The sequence below is a fragment of the Enhydra lutris genome, unplaced genomic scaffold (genome assembly GCF_002288905.1).
Source record: "Enhydra lutris kenyoni isolate GAN:26980312 unplaced genomic scaffold, ASM228890v2 scaffoldscaffold28, whole genome shotgun sequence".
NCBI lineage: Eukaryota > Metazoa > Chordata > Mammalia > Carnivora > Mustelidae > Enhydra > Enhydra lutris.
In genome coordinates this window covers 10,867,215-10,886,522 of record NW_019154112.1, presented here as the reverse complement: position 1 = coordinate 10,886,522, position 19,308 = coordinate 10,867,215, and the positions used below count along the sequence as shown (strand labels likewise).

Below are 19,308 nucleotides of genomic sequence, written 5' to 3'. Positions count from 1 at the left end.
GGAGGACGAGAGAGAGGGGCGAAGTGAAGTGAATTCCATCTTGGACATGTATAACTGGTGATGCTGTGGTATCCAAGTTGGTTATTAAAAATCTGATGCTTAGAGAAAAGATCAGTGCTAGAAATATACCACATGTTCTAAATTAAAAAAAAAAAAACTTTGTGTTCCTGATTTTGAGAAGTTTCATAATTAATTTGTAACTTTAATGTTTTATTTCTTTTTAAAAATTATTATATATCATAATCAGTGGAATAGGAAGTATAGATTTTTGTCTTTTAATAGTAGTAGATGAAATTAGCAAGAGAAAGTGTGTAATACAAAGAAAAGGACATGTTAGTCTTACAAAAAATGATTTGTAGATATAGAGTGCTTTCATTTGGATTTTGTCTTTCAATGTTCATAGTGGTCATTTGAGTAAGGAAGATGGCATTTTAATTTTCAGATGAAGAAACTGATGTTCAAAGAAGTGTGAGTGCAGGGATAATTTTTTTTTTTTACTTTTTATTATAGTTGTCTGTTGAATGATTATACGTAAGTATTTTTTTCATTTATTATTCATTTCTACAAATGAAAGCATATAAGAAGATGAAGGAGGGGGGCGCCTGGGTGGCTCAGTGGGTTAAGCCTCTGCCTTCAGCTCAGGTCAAGGAGCCTGCTTCTCCGTCTCTCTCTGCCTGCCTCTCTGCGCTTACTGATCTCTCTCTGTCAAATAAATAAATAAAATCTTTAAAAAAAAAAAGAAAAAGAAGAAGATGAAGGAGGCTGTTAATAGAATACTCTCCCCCACCATTTCCTAGTCTTCAAATGTTAACATTTTACCACGTTTGTTTTCTTCCATGTATATAGAGATACACACACATGCACACACACATTTCCTTTTTGTTGGACTCTTAGCTATGCTCCCATACCCCTAAATGTGTCAGTGTTTATCTTCTAAAAATAAGGACCTTCTTATATAACCACAGTACAATTATCAAAATGGGAAATCATAATTGATATGATACTGTTTCCTAATCTGTAGACCTTACTCAGATTTCACCAGTTGTCCCAATAATGTCAAGAATAAATTTTTGATTTGTCAGGTTCAACAAATATGAATGAAAGATGGTGTCATGTAAATAAGCAGATTTTTAGATTGATGTCAGAGCATTTGTAAGCACAGTCTGCTTTAAAAAAAAAAAAGTTTGAGAGAGAGCACACGCATGTGCATGGGCAGGGGAAGGGACAGAGAGGAAGAGAGAAGCAGGCACCCCACTGAGCAGGGAGCCTGATATGGGACCTGATCCCAGGACTCTGGGATCATGGCCTGAGTGAAAGGCAGACTTTTTTTTTTTTCTTTTTAAAATTATTTTTATTAACGTATAATGTCCCGGGGGTACAGGTCAGTGAATCGTCAGGCTTACACACTTCACAGCAGTCATCATATCACATACCCTCCCCGATGTCCGTAACCCAACCACCTTCTCCATACCCCTTTCCCCACAGCAACCCTCAGTTGTTTTATTTTTTTCCACATTGTACATCTATTGCTTTATTATTTTTTTTAAATTTTAATTAAGTATTTTATTAACATGTAATATTTGCCTCAGGGGTACAGGTCTGTGAATCGTCAGGCTTACACACTTCACAGCACTCACCATAGCACATACCCTCCCCGATGTCCATAACCCAACCACCCTCTCCATACCCCGCTCCCCCCAGCAACCCTCAGTTTTTTTTGTGAGATTAAGAGTCTCTTATGGTTTGTGTCCCTTGGAACTAGAGAGAGTATTATGCTGAATGAAATAAGTCAATCAGAAAAAGACAATTATCATATGATCTCCCTGATATGTGGAATTTGAGAGACCGAATGGGGGATTTGAGGGGTAGGGATGGAAAAAAATGAAAGGCAGACTTTTAACGGACTAAGCCACCCAGGGGTCCTAACACAGTGTGCTTTCTTAAGATAATGGACATAAGTCTCTCTGAATATATTTGCCTGCTCTGTTTCCTGCAGTTAGACTTTGAGGTTTGGAGAGAGTATGGTAGATTGCTTTTGGTTTTTGCCTTATAACCCCTTCCCATGCCTGGGAGAATAGCAGTGCATGCCCCAGATATTCTTTGCAGGAATCTTACAGTTATTTTTCTTACTTAGTTTTATTTTCTCTCTTGTCTTTCTTTCATACTATTAAGCATGTGCTGGGCGCTGAATTAAAATGCTGGGAGTCTGTATATGTACTGATTATGCTGATTTATTTTTAGGGAATACAAATAGTTTGAGCAACAACCATTTACAAGTATTTCATAGCAAATGTCTTATTACTGTATTTGATGTAAGGATGCAAAAGTAGCCCTTCACAGACCCTTTAAAAAACAAACAAAACCTCATCGGTATTGCTTAAATATGCCTTAAACATTTCTTAAGGTATGCCTTAAACCTGATGAAGGCACATCCACTTCCCGCAGGTCCATTGTGCTTATTGTTGCTTTTGCCTTAATTCCTCTTGCCCACATAGCTGCATAGTTTGTTCCCCTACCTTCTTCAGATCTCTGGTGAAATACAGCTTTTCCTGACCAAATAACAATTACCTCTCCCTTCCTCCTTTCCATCTGTACTCCTTATCCATTTTTCCTTTATTTTTCTCCATAATATTCTCTGTTGTTAACTCACTGTTACTTTTACATGTTTTTATACAGCTTTCCATTGAAATTTAAGCTCCATGAGGGCAGGAGTTTAATCTGTTTTATTTATCACTGGATCTCCAGAGTCCCTATGCAAGGTACAGTATAAGATACAGTAGTACCTTGAAATAGCAAGCACTCAGTAAATATTTGTTGGTTAAATACATGTGTTGCTATTCTGAGTCTAACAGACTTAAAAAAGAAAAAAAAATTTTTTGAGGGAATTATTTAAATTCTGCAACTTAAATGATCTTTCTGAATGGAGAAGTTTTAAGGAAATATTTGTGAGCTCATTTTTTTAGTAATTATAATCACTTGGCTTCTATTAATGTTTTATATACCAGCTTCCAGGAAGTGATTGATTAAAATAGCATGACTCTTCTAATCAGCATTGTAGTGACTCTTTAAAGCTTGTAAAGTCACTTGGAAACCCTGATTATCAAATGTAGTCCCTTCATGTCATCTTTTAGCATCACTGATTCTACTTAATAGGAAAACATGAATTTGAGGTAGGTCAGCCATAGGTGACTAGGCCATACCAAAGCATGTTAGTTACTTTCAGGTTAAAAAAAAAAAAAAAAGAACATTGTATTTCCTTTTTAGTAAAACCTTGTATGTTAAAATACTTAATATTTTAAAAAATGAAACATTCTGTTGTATATGTTTGCTGGAAGAAATGGTTTGGCAATAGAATATTGTTGAAATACTACATATGGAACTTTAAACTTTTTGTTTAATTCTGAAGTCTTTCTTTTTTTTTTAAGATTTATTTATTTGAGCGAGAGAGAGAACAGGTGTGTGCAGGGAGGAGAGGAGGGAGAGAATCTCAAGCAGACTCCCACTGACCCATGAGATCATACATTTAAAGAAATGTATGCAGGTTTTTTTAAGCACAGCCTTATTGAGATATAACTTACATACTGTAAAATTCATTTAAGTGTGTAATACAATGATTTTTTAATGTATTAACAAAATTTTGCAACTATCACCATAGTTAGATTTTAGAACATACCCATCATTCCCAAACGACCCCTCCTCATGCTTAATTTTCAATGATTCCCCTCCTCCCACCACACATACAGGTTCTTTTGCAAGTTTGTAGTTTGGTTGTTTACAATGTAGAAAACATGTTTTCAGGAGTTCTTTGTTGGTTCTCTTGCTGATCTACAAATGAACGTAAATCTATAACCTAAGCTGACCATGAGCAGTGAAAGGCTTGGGTAAAGAACAAAGGGTTTTGGAATAGGAAAAGAGAAAGGGCTTTTTCCTTGTTTCATGCCTGATTGTCGACAGTATTTTGATACAGGCTGTTCTCTTTAGGATCTTTTATTGCTTTATGGTGTGTCCCTTTCCCTAGGCATCCACTACTGTGATGCTGTCATATGAAAATACTCTTTAAGTTTTAGTTGATTTTGCCCTTGTTCTCCTCTCTCCCACCTTGATCAAAATTCTCTATCCTTTACAATTTCCTTCTCCAACAAATTAAACCAAATCCAGTTCTACTGCCTCTAATCTTTGGTATTATGGGGAAAGAAATAAAGTGAACTTGAAATCTTGTGAGTAGCATTGATACTTTTGGAGAGTTGAAGAGATTATTTGCATCTTTAAATCTATATTATTGGCTTCAACAGTAAGTGACTTGGCATGTCAAAAAGTTGAGAGAATAAAGTAAAATAGCCAGTGCAAAGGAATTTTGTTTGAAAGGTTGGAATTATTATAGTAGGAGATGTGCAGTTTCCACAGTTGAATTTTGGGATCAACCTGTGGTATAGTCTTGGCTTTTTCTCTCTCCCTTTCTAACATTTGACTTTAAGTTTCTTAGTCCTGAAAATGGTGTGATAATACTACCTACCTCACATATTTATTAGGATTACATTCCAGACATTGTATCTGGAAATATGATGAATGATGGCTTGCATATTCAGTAGGGCAGTGGTTTCCTCTAAAATTACCTCCCAGCAGTTTTGGTAGCAGAACTCAGGTGGCTTAAGGTCTTAGCTATCATTTGTAAACTAGAGACCGCCTACGTTTTTATACCAGATGTTACAATGAATGGAGAGTATACAGAGATCAATAAAATGATCCTATTCTCAAAGAGGTCACTGTTTTTTCAGAAAACTTAGCTAAAACAGTTAACTGTAGGTCATTGTGATAAAGGTTACAAAAGTTTTGGGGGAATTGGCGAAGGCTTTATAGAACTAAGTCTTAAAAAGAAATGGCAGTTAGCAGTTAGTGTTATATTCTCTGCTCCTTGTCTCTTTATTTTCTATTTACAAAAAAATTCAAAGTAGCTTTTCTGTTAGTCTGTCATGGTAATCAGAAACTTAAGAGAAATTTCTTCTCATCTTATTTCTCAAGTGGTATGAAAGCTACAAGATAAGTATATTCAGTTCTCAGTGAAATTCTTGTTCATTGTTTAGATATATTTTAAAATTGTTTAGATATGTAATAACTTATAGTTTCATAAACCTCATTTTCCCACTTTCTACAGTTTCCATATCTTAAAACTGTTTTCATCTCTGTTTGAAGGTTATTAGCCACTTGGTACTTGGTATTTAGGTGCATATATATCACAACTCGAATTCAAATTTGTATTTATATAAAAGAAACCTAACAATAATTAGATGCTTTATTATTTTAGTTAATTAATTAATTAATTTCTTGGCTATAGCCTTACAGCGTAGTGGAAACTCTTCAAGGTTGGAAGGGAGAGATACGGTTCATTTTACCTAGAATGTACAGATGGGGTCTGTGATCAAAGGAGTGAGACTGATACAAAGCGAAGGTTAAGCAAAGCTTTATTTTCACACCAGGCAACAGAAAACAGACTGACAGGTCAGGGCCTCGGATGAGAGCGACCCCAGCCCGATCTTACAGACTAGTTTTATAGGGCATAACCTCAGACTTCAAGGTATGTGGCTTTTAGCTGATTGGATGTTGCCACCTGTCTCGGCTTGTTAGGTCGTTTATTCCTGGAATTGACACCTGGAACCTATACCGGGAACTGCTGGGGTGTGTATTCCCGGAATTAAGTCCATGGATGTAAACAACAATATGGCTACCCAGGCAATATGGAGTCACTTTGGCTAAGCAGGTCCTAATAGTGAAACAGGTTTTAACATTAAATTGCCCCTAACAGTACTTTGTCCAGACTTTACCTGTTATAACTGGACTTATCTTTCGGTAATCATCTCAAATGCCACTGTCCCTACAAAGCTTGTACTAATATCCCTGGCCAACATTCATCTTTTCCTCTTCTGTGTTCCCCCATCATTTGTACTTATGCTGTAACCATTGTATGACATTCTAGAGTACAACTCCTTGAAGGCAGAAAACCTGTATTTTGTCTTCTTCATCTAATACCTTCGTAAAAACAGACACTTAATACATATTTGGTGATTTAAATTGAATCTGGAAAACTAAGATCTGATGAAACTGTGCTTTATTATTCTTTAATACCTCTTAGAATTTTGGCTCTGAAATAAAGGATTAAATCTCTGGCACATTTTACTTCCTGCCACCAACAATCAAATATAATTCACATTGAATTAGGTAGATTACAGGCTTAGATGCTGTAACAAAAAGACCCCCAAATACTGTGGCTTAAACAGGATATAAATTTATTTTTCCATCACATTAGTCTGGGGATGAACTGTCCACTATGGACAGAGTAGTTGTGTCATCTTCAGCATGGGGCTTTTAATATCTGAGACCAAGACAGCAGGCTCATTTTTTTTTTAAGGTTATATTTATTTATTTGAGAGGGAGAGATATCACAAGTAGGCAGAGAGGCAGGCAGAGGGGGAGGGAGAAGCAGGCTACCTGCCCAATGTGGGGCTCAATCCCAGAACCCTGAGACCATGACCCGAGCTGAAGGCAAAGGCCACACAGGCGCCCCAAGCGGGCTCATTTCTTACTGTGCTGTGGCTAATGGGAAAGGGGAAGAGGCAAGTGGGATATAGTCCTAATTTGGTTAATGCCTAAACATCATTTCACCTCATATTCCACTGGTCAGAACTTGGTCATGTGGCCACATCTGCAGTGGAGGCTGAGAACTTTAGTCTAGAGCTGGACAGCCATATTTTTAGCTAAAGCTTAGGGGCTGTTATTATTAAGAGGCAGAATGGCTAAATGGATATTGAAAACAATAGTTCTGCCTCACAGTAAATTGCTTTTGTTTCCATTTTTTAAAATAGTATATAAATTGCTTCAGGTATCAAACAAAGAACCTGTATATTTGACCAAGTCATCAGACTTAGCAGATTTTTTTTTTTTTATTATGCTCCATATATACCCTGACTGTAAGCCTGTGTACTTAATGTAAGTGATGTGGAAGGCCATATAGAGCCTGGCTAGTGAGAAATTTACCACTTACTTACTAGATAAAACTAATTACAAATGAAAAAATATCAGGTACCTATTGGAACATACATATTGTGTGAAACAAGCTGTCATGGGCTGTAGACATTTATACTAAAAGAGAATGGAGGGGGGCGCCTGGGTGGCTCAGTGGGTTAAGCCGCTGCCTTCGGCTCAGGTCATGATCTCAGAGTCCTGGGATCGAGCCCCGCATCGGGCTCTCTGCTCTCTAGGGGAGCCTGCTTCCTCCTCTCTCTCTGCCTGCCTCTCTGCCTGCTTGTGATCTCTCTGTCAAATAAGTAAATAAAATCTTTAAAAAAAAAAAAAAAAAAAGAGAATGGAGGGATGGAGTCATAAGGAAAGGCTTTCTGGATAATACGGGACTCTAGTTAGGCCTTGAAAATGAGGTAGGATCTGTATGGTCATAAGTTGGCAATATAGGCAAGGGAAATGGTGTGAAGGAAAGGTTCAAGACAAGATAATTGAGTTGTATTCAGGGGAAAACAGTGAGTTTTCTGATTGGCTCCCTGAGTATGTAAGTTGGAGTACTGCAAAATAAAGTTGATTTAAGAAGGATCAAGGTTATAAATGGTCATGAAAGCAAAGTAGAGGAAAACAGAAAAATGTTAAAAGCTTGGAGATGGAGACTGAAATGGTTAAAGTTTAATCTGATAATGAATTCAGAGTGGGTGAATCTCCTTTCTTCCTCCCCCTCTCCTTCCTAATCTCCATGAGGTTACCTATGACCTTTTAGTTAACATATCCAGATATTCTCTCCTAATTCCATTCTTGATGTCTCTGAAGTTTTTAACATTGTTGACTGTATTTTCTTTAAGACCATGGCCTCTGTTTTTGTATTACTTTTCATTTTCTTCCTAAGACTTTTTATCCTGCTTCTTTTTTCTTTTTTCTTTTTTTTTTATTCTGCTTCTTTTGCCTTTTTTTCTTGTGGCTATAACTGCCATCTTGAGGGCACTCAGGTTTGTATCTCTAGTTTGAACTTAAGTCCTGTATTTCTAATTGTTTGATGGACATTTTCATCTCCCATGTGTCTCTGTCATTTAAAGCATTCAACAGATTACCTGCAAAATTTTTGAGTCTACAAGTACCTTTATGGTTTTAAATAGATTTAATATCTATTTAAATTGATTTAGAATAGATTTAAATCAATTTAAATAGAACTTACAGGCATCTTGGTCTCTACCTTCTCCTTTATCACTGTTTGCCATTCACTAACTCCTGTCAGTTCTTCCTGGTGGTTCTCATATTTGTCCATTCCCATTCTTATTGTTGCCACATTTATTAATCCTTTAAGGTGATGTGTTTGGATTGTTAATGTTCTCTAAGTATTTGGCAATGAAGGATATCAGTCAAGGTGCTAATATTAGTGAGACCAAATAACATCTTTTCTTTTGTTACTAGAGCTTTGTTTTGGTGTGATTGTGATTATGAGATAAGTACTACTAGTTTAGTTAATGCTCACTTATTCATGTTGCTTTTAAGTGAGGTAGTGATATGGGTCATTCAAACAACCCAATATTTGAATTCTAAATACACTCTGGATTTTTTTCCTCAGCATATTTGATTCCTAATATATTAAAATACATTTTCACAATTTGAGTCGTATACTCAGTAAGAATAATGAAAACAGGTCAAGAAGTATGCTGAATGTTTGAATTGAAGACCTTGTCAAGAATAATTTAGGGGTGCCTGGGTGGCTCAGTGGGTTAAAGCCTCTGCTTTCTGCTCAGGTCATGATCCCAGTGCTGGGATCAAGCCCTGCATCAGGTGCTCTGCTTAGCAGGGAGCCTGCTTCCCCTCTCTCTCTGCCTGCTTCTCTGCCTACTTGTGATCTCAGTCTGTCAAATAAAAAAATAAAATATAAAAAAAAGAATAATTTAGAATCTTGCTGTTTTAAATGTGCTTTATAGATGGCAGCATGGACGTCATTGGTTGCTTGTTAGGAATGCAGGATCTCAGGTGCCTCTGAAGGGCTACAGAATGAGAATCTCTAATATCCCTAGGGTTACATATGCTCATTAGCGTTTGAGAGATACTGATCTTTGTCTGCTTTCTTTCTTTAATTTTTCTTAGTTTGAGATTTAGCTCTAAAATAATTAAACCCTCCAGCAATTTACCTTTTTGTATCTATTTGTTACCTTAGATTTTTGTGTGAACTTCAGAACAGATTGCTGGAAGTATCATATATAAATGATGGAAAGTAACTGGGGGAGGCAGCTCTAGCTAGAGCAGTCATGGGAGTCCTCTGTGAGTAGGTAGCATGTGAACTGAGGCCAGTACAACAAAGTAAGCCAGGCATATGAAGACCTAAGGAAGAAGCATTTGGTGCAGAGACCATATGCAAAGGCAAGAAGGCAGGAAAGGGCATATATAGTAATATAGATCAGCTTATGCTAAAATTGTTTACTCCATGTTATAATTAAGATTTTTGGCCTGTTGATAAATGCAGATTATTCATTTTCACATTGTATGGTGAGGTAATCATATTAGTGAAAATTTAAGTTATTTCCGGTCACTTTAGGAATCCATGCTGCTATAAATACTCTGGTACATGCTTCTTAAATACAAGTATGAGTTTCTTTGTAGTATTTTTCAGCCATAGTTGACCAGGACCCAGAGAAAAAACATTTTACAGCATGCCTTGATTTTTGTGTGTACATACGTCTATATACATACATATGTATATTGCTGATTTTTTAAAAGATTTATTTATTTATTTTAGAGAGAAAGCAAGTGTGTGCATGAGTGTACTCGTGTGTGCATGAGTGTGCTCGTGTGGGGGTAGAGGGCAGAGATAGTCCCAAGCAGACTCCTTGTTGAGCTCGGAGTCTGATACGTGGAACTTGATCTCATGACCCTGAGATAACCATTAGAGCACAAAACAAGAGTAGGCCACTCAACTGACTGTGCTACCTAGGCGCCCCTTACATTACTGATTTTTAAAAAGAGTTCAATAAAACTATTTTTGCCCCTTGTGTGATGTACCATTATCTTTTTTCTTTCTCTTTTAAAGATAAATACTTGTTGAGATTAAATTAATGAGTTGTGATTTGCCATTTAAAATAACTGCTGTAAGGTATGTTATATGTGAGTGTGTATGTGTACCTAGATATGTCATATTACATATATAAATTGGTCAATCTGTGTGTGTGTGTGTGTATGAATAGATTGCCTGATGGAAGGGTTTATTCATCTGGAACTTAACTAGATTTCACCAAATTGTTTTTAAAATGGCTATACATATTTATATTGGTCTTGGCCTTCAGAGTCTGGGAACTTTGGTTTTTACCTTTGTGTTTGTGGTGTTTTAATAGCATTTACTTAGCACAGAGTTGGTAAATATTTACCAGTAGTTTAGTGAATGAAAATGAGGATTTCATACCAATACTTGAATGACTACCATGTTGAGCAGCTACTATTTTATCAATTTTAGGTAAATTTTACAAGGCTAATTTTATAGAGTGGATAACCCAATTATAATTTTGGTTACGCTTTTAAAAGTTTATTTTTGAAGTTCCCTAACTATAGTGGTCAAGAGGTGATAGCTATTCCAAAGAAAGATGCATTGACAAATTTGCATTATTATTTCAATTGGTAAAAAAACAATTGGGGCTAACATCTCCCATAAGTGATAGCAGTGTGTAAAGCTGTGTAAAATCTGAACATCACTTATTATATCTAGCTTTTTGTTAAATAGTAATGTTCATGTTTTTATTACTGCTAGTATTATTCTTGTATATTGCTTTTATACATTTGATCCCTTTATTATCTTTGGTTATGGTAAAAATGCACCACTCTATTTGGTGCTACAACTTTTTATCTACATGGACTGTTTACTGTTGCATTGTGCAAGTGATGCTTTCTTGCTTTTTTTTTTTTAAGATTTTATTTATTAGTTATTTGAGGGAGTGAGAGAAAGAGAGCCAAGGGAGAGGGACAAGCAGACTCCATGCTGAGTGCGGAGCCTGATGCAAGTTTAATCCCTTCACCCCAAGACCATGACCCAAGCTGAAATCAAGAGTTAGATGCTCCACTGACTGAGCCACCCAGGCACCCCACAAATGGTGCTCTCTAATTAATTCATTTAGTCATAACATTTGCTGCATCAGAAAATTGTGCTGTAGAGAAAAGTTTCCATTTGTATTTAGCTGTGTGTCTAACATGCTCTGAGGAGAATCATTCTATTTTAAGAACAGAAATGAAGCCACACTTGGGAGAGTGTTGAAAATCTCTTCCCATCAAGCTTTGGATTCACTGCCCTTTTGGGAATTGTTTCTGAGGAAAGTTTTAAGATACAGTTGTTTTGCAGATCAGTGTAAAAACTTTAGTTCTAAAGTAGGAACATATTGTATTTTGATTTTCAGAATTTCATAAGATGACAATAACTTGTACTTAAGTAGTGCTCTAAAACTATCAAAATATTTTCTGTACAAGACTCACCTAAGTAATGAGGCAGCCAATCCTGAGTCCACTTAAAATATGAGAACCTTGTTGCTTAGTTTGTTATTAGTGCAGGGTAATTCATGCAGTTCATTGAGGGCAGAGTTGTTTGACAATACAGGTCTTTTGGTCTCTAAATCATTTCTATGCTGGTAGCAGTCATTAAATAGAACATGTCCCAGATGTTTGTCAGTTTACAGGTGTCATTTCTCAAACTTAAAAGCAGCATATTTTGGTATGAATTGTATATGCATGAACTACTTCCTAAAGAATTTTGGAGAGGAATGTGTTTGGTTTTACTGCATTGGAATTACTGGTTTCAGTGTTATTTTGTAGATTAAATCTCTCCTTGAGATAAAAAGGATGTACTTAAAATAGAAGTCTAATAAATGTTTTAAAAAGCTTGGTTTTTATTGATATCCCATACTGTGTATGTTTTTTTTTTCATAATCAGGTGATTTATAAAAGTCCATTAGGTATAAGCTTCTGAATAGTTGACATAATTATCAGATATTATGTTTATTTTTCCAATTTTACTTTGATTATACAAGCAATATATGAAAATAATCATAAGAATATTTAAAATTACATTTTTCACAGAGGTGGAACAAGCAGTCCTAAAATTTGTGTGGAATTGGAAAAGACCCCGAATAGCCAGGGGAATGTTGAAAAAGAAAACCAAAGCTGGGACTATCACAATGCCTGACTTCAAGCTATATTACAAAGCTGCGATCATCAAGACAGCATGGTACTAGCTCAAAAACAAACAGATAGATCGATGGGACAGAATAGAGAGCCCAGAAATAGACCCTTCACTCTGTGGTCAGCTTATCTTCAACAAAGCAGGAAAGACTATCCAATAGAAAGAAGACAGTCTCTCCACTAAATTGTGCTGGGAAAATTGGACAGACACATTTAGAAGAATGAAACTGGACCATTCTCTTATACCATACACAAAGATAAACTCAAAATGAATGAAAGACCTAAATGTGAGACAGGAATCCATCAGAACTCCTAGAGATCACAGGCAGCAACCTCTTTGACCTTGGCCACAGCAACTTCTTACAGATACATCTCTAAAGGCAAGGGAAACTAAAGCAAAAATGAACTGTTGGGATTTGATTAAGATAAAAGGCTTCTGCTTGGCAAAGGACACAGTCAACAAAACTAAAAGGCAACCTATGCAATGGGAAAAGATATTTGCAAATGACGTATCAGATAAAGGGCTGGTATCCAAGGTCTATAAACAACTTAATCAAACTCACCACCCAAAAAACAAATAATTCTGTCAGGAAATGGGCAGAAGACATGAACTGACACTTTGCCAAAGGAGACATCCAAATGGTCAACAGACACATGAAAAAATGCTCCACGTCATTTGCCGTCAGGGAAATACAAATCAAAACCACAATGAGATACCACCTTCCATCAGTTAGAATGGCTAAAATTCATGAGACAGGGAACAACAGATGTTGGTGAAGATGCGGAGAAAGGGGAACCCTCTTACACTGTTAGTAGGAATGCAAGCTGGTATAGCCAGTCTGGAAAACAGTATGGAGGTTCCTCAAGAAGTTAAAAATACAGCTACCTTACAAGCCAATAATTGCATTACTGGGTGTTTACCTCAAAGATACAGATGTAGTGAAAAGAAGGAGCACCTGCACCCCAATGTGCATAGCAGCAGTGTCCACAATAGCCAAGTTGTGGAAGGAGCTGAGATGCCCTTCAGTAGACAAATGGATAAAGAAGATGTGGTTCGTATATACAATGGAATATTACTCAGCTATCAGAAAGGATGAATACCTACTATGTACATCGACATGGATGGAACTGGAGGGAATTATGCTAAGTGAAATCAGTCAATCAGAGGAAGACAATTACTCTCATACATGTTTTTTATGGTTTCACTCATGTGTGGAATATAAGGAATAGTGCAGAGGATCATAGGAAGTGAGGGAAGACTGGATGGGAGGAAATCAGAAAGGGAGACAAACCATGGGAGACTCTTGACTCCAGGAAACAGAGTTGTGGAAAGGGAGATGGGTGGAGGGATGGAGTAGCTGGGTGATAGGCATTAGGGAGGGCATGCGATGTGATGAGCACTGGATGTTATACTCAACTGGTGAATCTTTGAACACTACATGAAAAACTAATGATGTACTATATGTTGGCTAATGGAATTTAAATTTAAAAAAGGATATTTAAAATTATTAAAATACATTCAAAGACATAAAGAATAGTACAGCTAAGGCTTTCTAGTCTTTTATCTTTATGTGAGTTTCTCTACCATGTTTTTAAGAATTTTTAAACAATGATCCAAAGAACTAACATTTTATACCACACCATAGTTTATCTGTAACTTTTCTTAATTCAGGGCTATAGTTGGGATTTATTCATGTTGTTATAAGGCTTCTTGAGACAGACTTTAACTGTTTCTCAGTCTTCCTAACATTTAGTTGATTAAAAAATTTCTTTTCCAATGTGTGGAATCTAAAATGGAGATTATTGTAGTTTTAAAGGTCTTTTCCCCTACTAGTGAGCTCGTACATGTTTTTTATGTTTATTGGTTATACATTTCTTCTGTGAATTACCCATTCATATCTTTTTGCACATTTTTCTTTTAGGTTGGTTGTGTGTTTCTTACTAATGTCTTCATTTCATTAAAAACTCTTTTATATTTGTTGGTAATCTTTTAAGGAACACCTTACACATTTAATGAAGAACTTTTTACTGTGGGATATTACTGTTCCTGGTTCAAATATGCTAAGTGAAAACACTGTTCACATAAATTAGTTTTAAATTCTTAGATAGGTTTGGGAAAGTTTCTAGAAAAGCAAAATTAGTAGATTCATTTTAGTTTTTGAAGGTTGATTTATAAGCTTGCTGTTGGTGCCATTTGAAATTCTGTAAGGCTCCATTATAATTGTGTAAAAAATCAGAATGCTGCTTAAAAGCTGCCATAATATTTACTTTAGTTTTTAATATTTATCTTTGTTTTTTTCTCCTTGATTAGGTCCTCGATGGGCTTCCTGGAATATTGGTGTATTTATTTGCATCAGATGTGCTGGAATCCATAGAAATCTTGGGGTTCATATATCCAGGGTCAAGTCAGTCAACCTAGACCAATGGACACCAGAACAGATACAGGTAAACATTTCCTTATTGAGAGATTATTTACAACATTTAAAATGAATTTAAAGTCTTTAACCCTTCTTGCATCTAACATTGAAATGGATTATATTGAAATGGCAGGTGCTGCATATAGCCAAGAGATCTTCAGGCTATAAAGTCAAGCATAGCTATTTTAGTTCACTCTTAAATAAGTTTTTGAGGATTTTGCTGACTAGGACATAAAAGGAAATATGGCACTTTATGTATTTTCCTAATCCTTGAGGAGAAAATTTACTTGTTTTATCAAGGAAGTAGAGCTTTTTGAACATTGCATATAAGCCTCTGTTCTTGATAATATTTCTATAGTAACTGTGGTAACAGATTTCATAATGTTTAAGTTGTCTTCAAGAAAATGTGATACAGTGTAATTTGAAAATGTAACTTGGTGTTTGTAATGGCTTATGGAGGTACAACACATTCAAGACCCAAGGTGTATTGCCTTTTTTTTTTTTTAAGATTTATTTATTTATTTGACAGACAGAGATCACAAGTAGGCAGAGAGGCAGGCAGAGAGAGAGAGAGGAGGAAGCAGGCTCCCTGCTGAGTAGAGAGCACGATGTGGGGCTCAATCCCAGGACTCTGGGATCACGACCCGAGCCAAAGTCAGAGGCTTTAACCCACTGAGCCACCCAGGCGCCCCGGTGTATTGCCTTTTTAATGGTTCATTTCCCCTAAGGACAAAACATGAAATCCTTGGACAATTCAGTTTTCCAGAAATAATATTTTTCTCAGCTAGCCTGTTAAAAGGAATTGAATAAAGGTTTATTTGAGGTGGGCAGCTGTTTTTTTCTTATACCTGAGAGCAGAGTTTCCCAGTCAGAGGGCTGCAGCTGGAATTCACTGGTTTTCTGCAGAATAAGTAATAGTTACACAGCAAGATACTGAATTATTAAAAATGGCAGGCTTTAGAAAACAACTATTAAGTAATATACAGTCTTCAAAATTGTATTCGAACATCATTTATATGGTTCCGCCTGTCATCTTTTTGAAATAAGAATTACTGTTTTGGAATGCAAGACTTTTGATGATTAATTATCACCAGAGGGTGCTCTGTATGACTATATACCACAGAGCTCCTCTTTCAGTGTTCTGTGATGAGAAATAAGGTTAGGATGCGCTCACTTAAAAGTTAAATGAATAGACAATGAAGTTTTATTTAAAAAAAAGTATAGAAAAAAGGTATGAAGAAACTTAATCACACAGACAGATGAGTAAGCCATCCAGTATTCTTAGGATGGGCCTTGTTAAGTACTTGCAAGCAAAGCCAAAGTTGTTCTTTAAAAAATCACTCTGGGACTGATATGCAATATAAATGAGTAAGTAATTGGTGAAGGCCCCAAGGTTCCATTCTATAAAGTACAACCTTTATTTTAACCTAGAAAATTTCAAGGCAACTGATTGTAAAAACACAGTAGAACAAAGTGATTTACAAAGTTGTCTTTAGATGGGCAGACAGCCAGAGTTAGACCTAGGTACTCCTGACAGGATACTTAATCTCAGGGGACCTCGGTTTCTTCATTTATGAAATGGGAATAGTAAGAATGTCTTCTTCTGTGCATTGCTGTGAAGATAGAATAAGTTAATGTGGGGAAAGCATTTAAAACAGTACATGGCACATTTTAAATACCCGATGTTAGCTTACCAGTTATTAGTAATATTAGTCCATTTATTCATTGTTTAAAACCTTCAATATTGCTGCCTTGAGTATCTTTCTAATCTTAAGCAATGTGGCTTCCTAGTAAATCTGTGATGAATTGGTAACTAAGTGTACTACTGAGTTAATAAACAGATTGATTCATTGTGTGGTATTGAGTATTAATTACTTTTTGAGGATGTTTGTGAAATAGAATTAATTCATTTTTAGTAATATTGGATGTTAAGGCATTTTGAGATGATTCGGTAAACATATCAGTTGTCTATTGAGTTGCTTGTTACTCGGATTTAAACATATCCTTTTCCCTGTCATGGTACGTATGTTTGATATAGTCCAACTCTATACCTGCGCATTTTATTTTTAACTTAAAAAAATCGAAGTGTAATTACAGAGACCAAAATTTACAGATGTGAGTTTTATGTGTCTTGGCAAATGTCTGTACTGTGTCACCAACACCCCAATGAAGATACACGGAGCATTTTTATCATCCTAGAAAATTTCGTTGTGTCAATTTATAGTCAGGTTCTCTAGGGGCAACCACTACACTGATGTCTGTACCCGTAGGTTGCTGTACATTGAGATTTTTATTTCTTGGAACTTGTTCTTATTAACTCTGACTCTTCATTCAGATTAGGAAGAGTGACGATCACAGTGTAATTTAGTGTTCTTATTCATATGACATTTTGTAAGAATTTCTTGGATATTAAAAAAAAAGTCAGGAGGCATTTATTTGCAGAAGGAAAGTATTTTACTGCCTATACTTCTACCCTATGTCTTCCCTTACCACCAACCCCAACAGTTCATAAAAATCATATTTTTAATTTGCAAAGATGATACTTAGTTTTGGGTAGTTTTATATATTTTTAGATCTTTAATAGCTAATGTGGAAACATGATTTAATCTCTGAACCCAGCTGTTAAATAAAAATATTCTTCTTTTGTGTGTCTCCATAAAATGTAACTACTTAAGTTTTGCCACAGAGCTTCTTATCAACTGACATATATACACCATATTTATATCAATCATTTGTATACATGTTTTGAGTGTGTGAATCAATTTTTAGGGCATCTGCCATATCACAGTTGGGTTAGAATTGCTTTATGCTTATTTTTCAAAGAAAATTTATCAGAACTTACTTTGATTTTTATTAGCATGGAAACAGAGTTACTCACCTTACATTTTAACCAAAATTCTTTTTTTAAATGTGGTTCATGGTTAGATTAAATGTCTTTTGGCCTGGTGGTGGGTATTAAGGAGGGCACATATTGCATGGAGCATTAGGTGTGGTGCATAATCAGTGTATCTGGGAACAAGGGAAAAAAAATCTTTTGTCTTAGGCTTACTCTCAGGCACTTTTCTGAAATTTTTATGAAGGATCACTTTGTACTTATATAAATACTAAAATATTTTTTTTTATTTTGTACTGGTTCATTAACCCCAAGTATTGAGTACCATTTTTCTCCATTATTTAAAAATTTTTAATAATTCAGTTTTCATTGTGTGTACTGAAAGAGTTAAAATGAAAAATACCTTATTTTTACTGCAGAGGAATATTACTTGTGTCTTCAAGTTTCTTAGCTTACTTTGTGCAGAGTCTTGTAAATTGCGCCATCTAATAAAACATCTTAGTGAGATTTTTGTCCCTATTGCAAAGTATACCCCATGTTTTTGGTATTTATCTTGATAACTTTTGGATCATTTTTAATACTTTACTAACTATAAATCTTTTAGTAATCTTCTTTCACAGGTTCTTTGTTTACTACTGACTAGTGTCATTTATTGGATGTGGTAGTTAGTATTTTCTTGGGAACACCAAGGCCACACAACTGAGATTTACTCATTATAAAATATATTGTGGGGAATTTTACATTTGAAACTGCCCAATTTCCACAGGCCTATGATTTATCCTTAGTGAACTTGCCTGCAACATTTTATAGGCATTTTTACTCCCTCTGTTAATATCTTTACCATTTTTACTTTAGCTTTGACTGTATTTTGGCTAGAAGGAAAGGTCTTTAAACCCAGCTCTTCTCACATTCTTGCTTTCTGTTAAAACAAAAGAATAGAAGTTTGCTTTCTTCCCATTCCCCCCAAACCCTGCTTTGACTTCAGCGTTTTGTTCTCTTGTTTAGGGGCAGAATGGAAGGGGGTGGCTGCTAGTTTCTCTGCCTTTATTTTCATTTGCAGCTTTCCGTCCTGCTTTTCCACCTAATTAAAAAAATTATATTCATTTGGAGGCACATTTAAATTCTTTCTTCTTCTTTGAAATGCATTACTCACATGCTTCTGCCATTAAAAAAAAGTCTTCCTAATACCATCTTTCCCTCAACAAATAGCTCTTGACTCTGCTGTATTTATTCGTTTGCTTATTCAGCCACTGAACACTTACTAAGTACTCACAGTGTGCCAGTCTCTGTAGTCTAGTGACTAGCTCTTGTCTCCCTTTAGCGGTTGAATTTCTTTTTTTTTTTTTTTTTAAGATTTTATTTATTTATTTGACAGAGAGAGAGATCACAAGTAGATGGAGAGGCAGGCAGAGAGAGAGAGAGAGAGAGAGAGGGAAGCAGGCTCCCTGCTGAGCAGAGAGCCTGATGCGGGACTCGATCCCAGGACCCTGAGATCATGACCTGAGCCGAAGGCAGCGGCTTAACCCACTGAGCCACCCAGGCGCCCCTGAATTTCTTGAACAAGATCTTTACCCACTATTTCATTTCTTTACCTTACTTCTGCTAAGTTAACTCTTTTTTGTTCCCATCATTCTGCTGAGTTTGCACTCATAAAGAATACTAGTTACCCCTAATGACCAAATCCAACTCTTCTCCTCCTCCTTGGTCTTCCTGCTTCACTTGACACTATCCCTGCCTTCTTGAAGGTTTTTCTTTGTGAAAGAAGCTAAAGTTACTCACCATGTCTTCTATTTGGTTTATTTAGTCTCTGATTTATTTTGTTTTGTTTTTACTATTTCTTTTTTTGCTTTTTCCCCCTAGTGGAGATTTTCTAGT

The 19,308-nt window shown here is 35.9% G+C and overlaps 1 protein-coding gene across 2 annotated transcripts in view; it reads left to right on the top strand.

Moving 5' to 3' along the window:
- Window positions 1-19,308, top strand: part of LOC111152136 (small ArfGAP 1) — a 174,560-nt gene that overhangs the window by 27,857 nt on the left and 127,395 nt on the right. For both annotated transcript variants that reach the window (XM_022510440.1, XM_022510441.1), the window contains exon 2: window positions 14,495-14,628. In XM_022510440.1, the coding sequence (XP_022366148.1) occupies window positions 14,495-14,628 (134 nt within the window). The remainder of the gene's footprint in view (window positions 1-14,494; window positions 14,629-19,308) is intronic.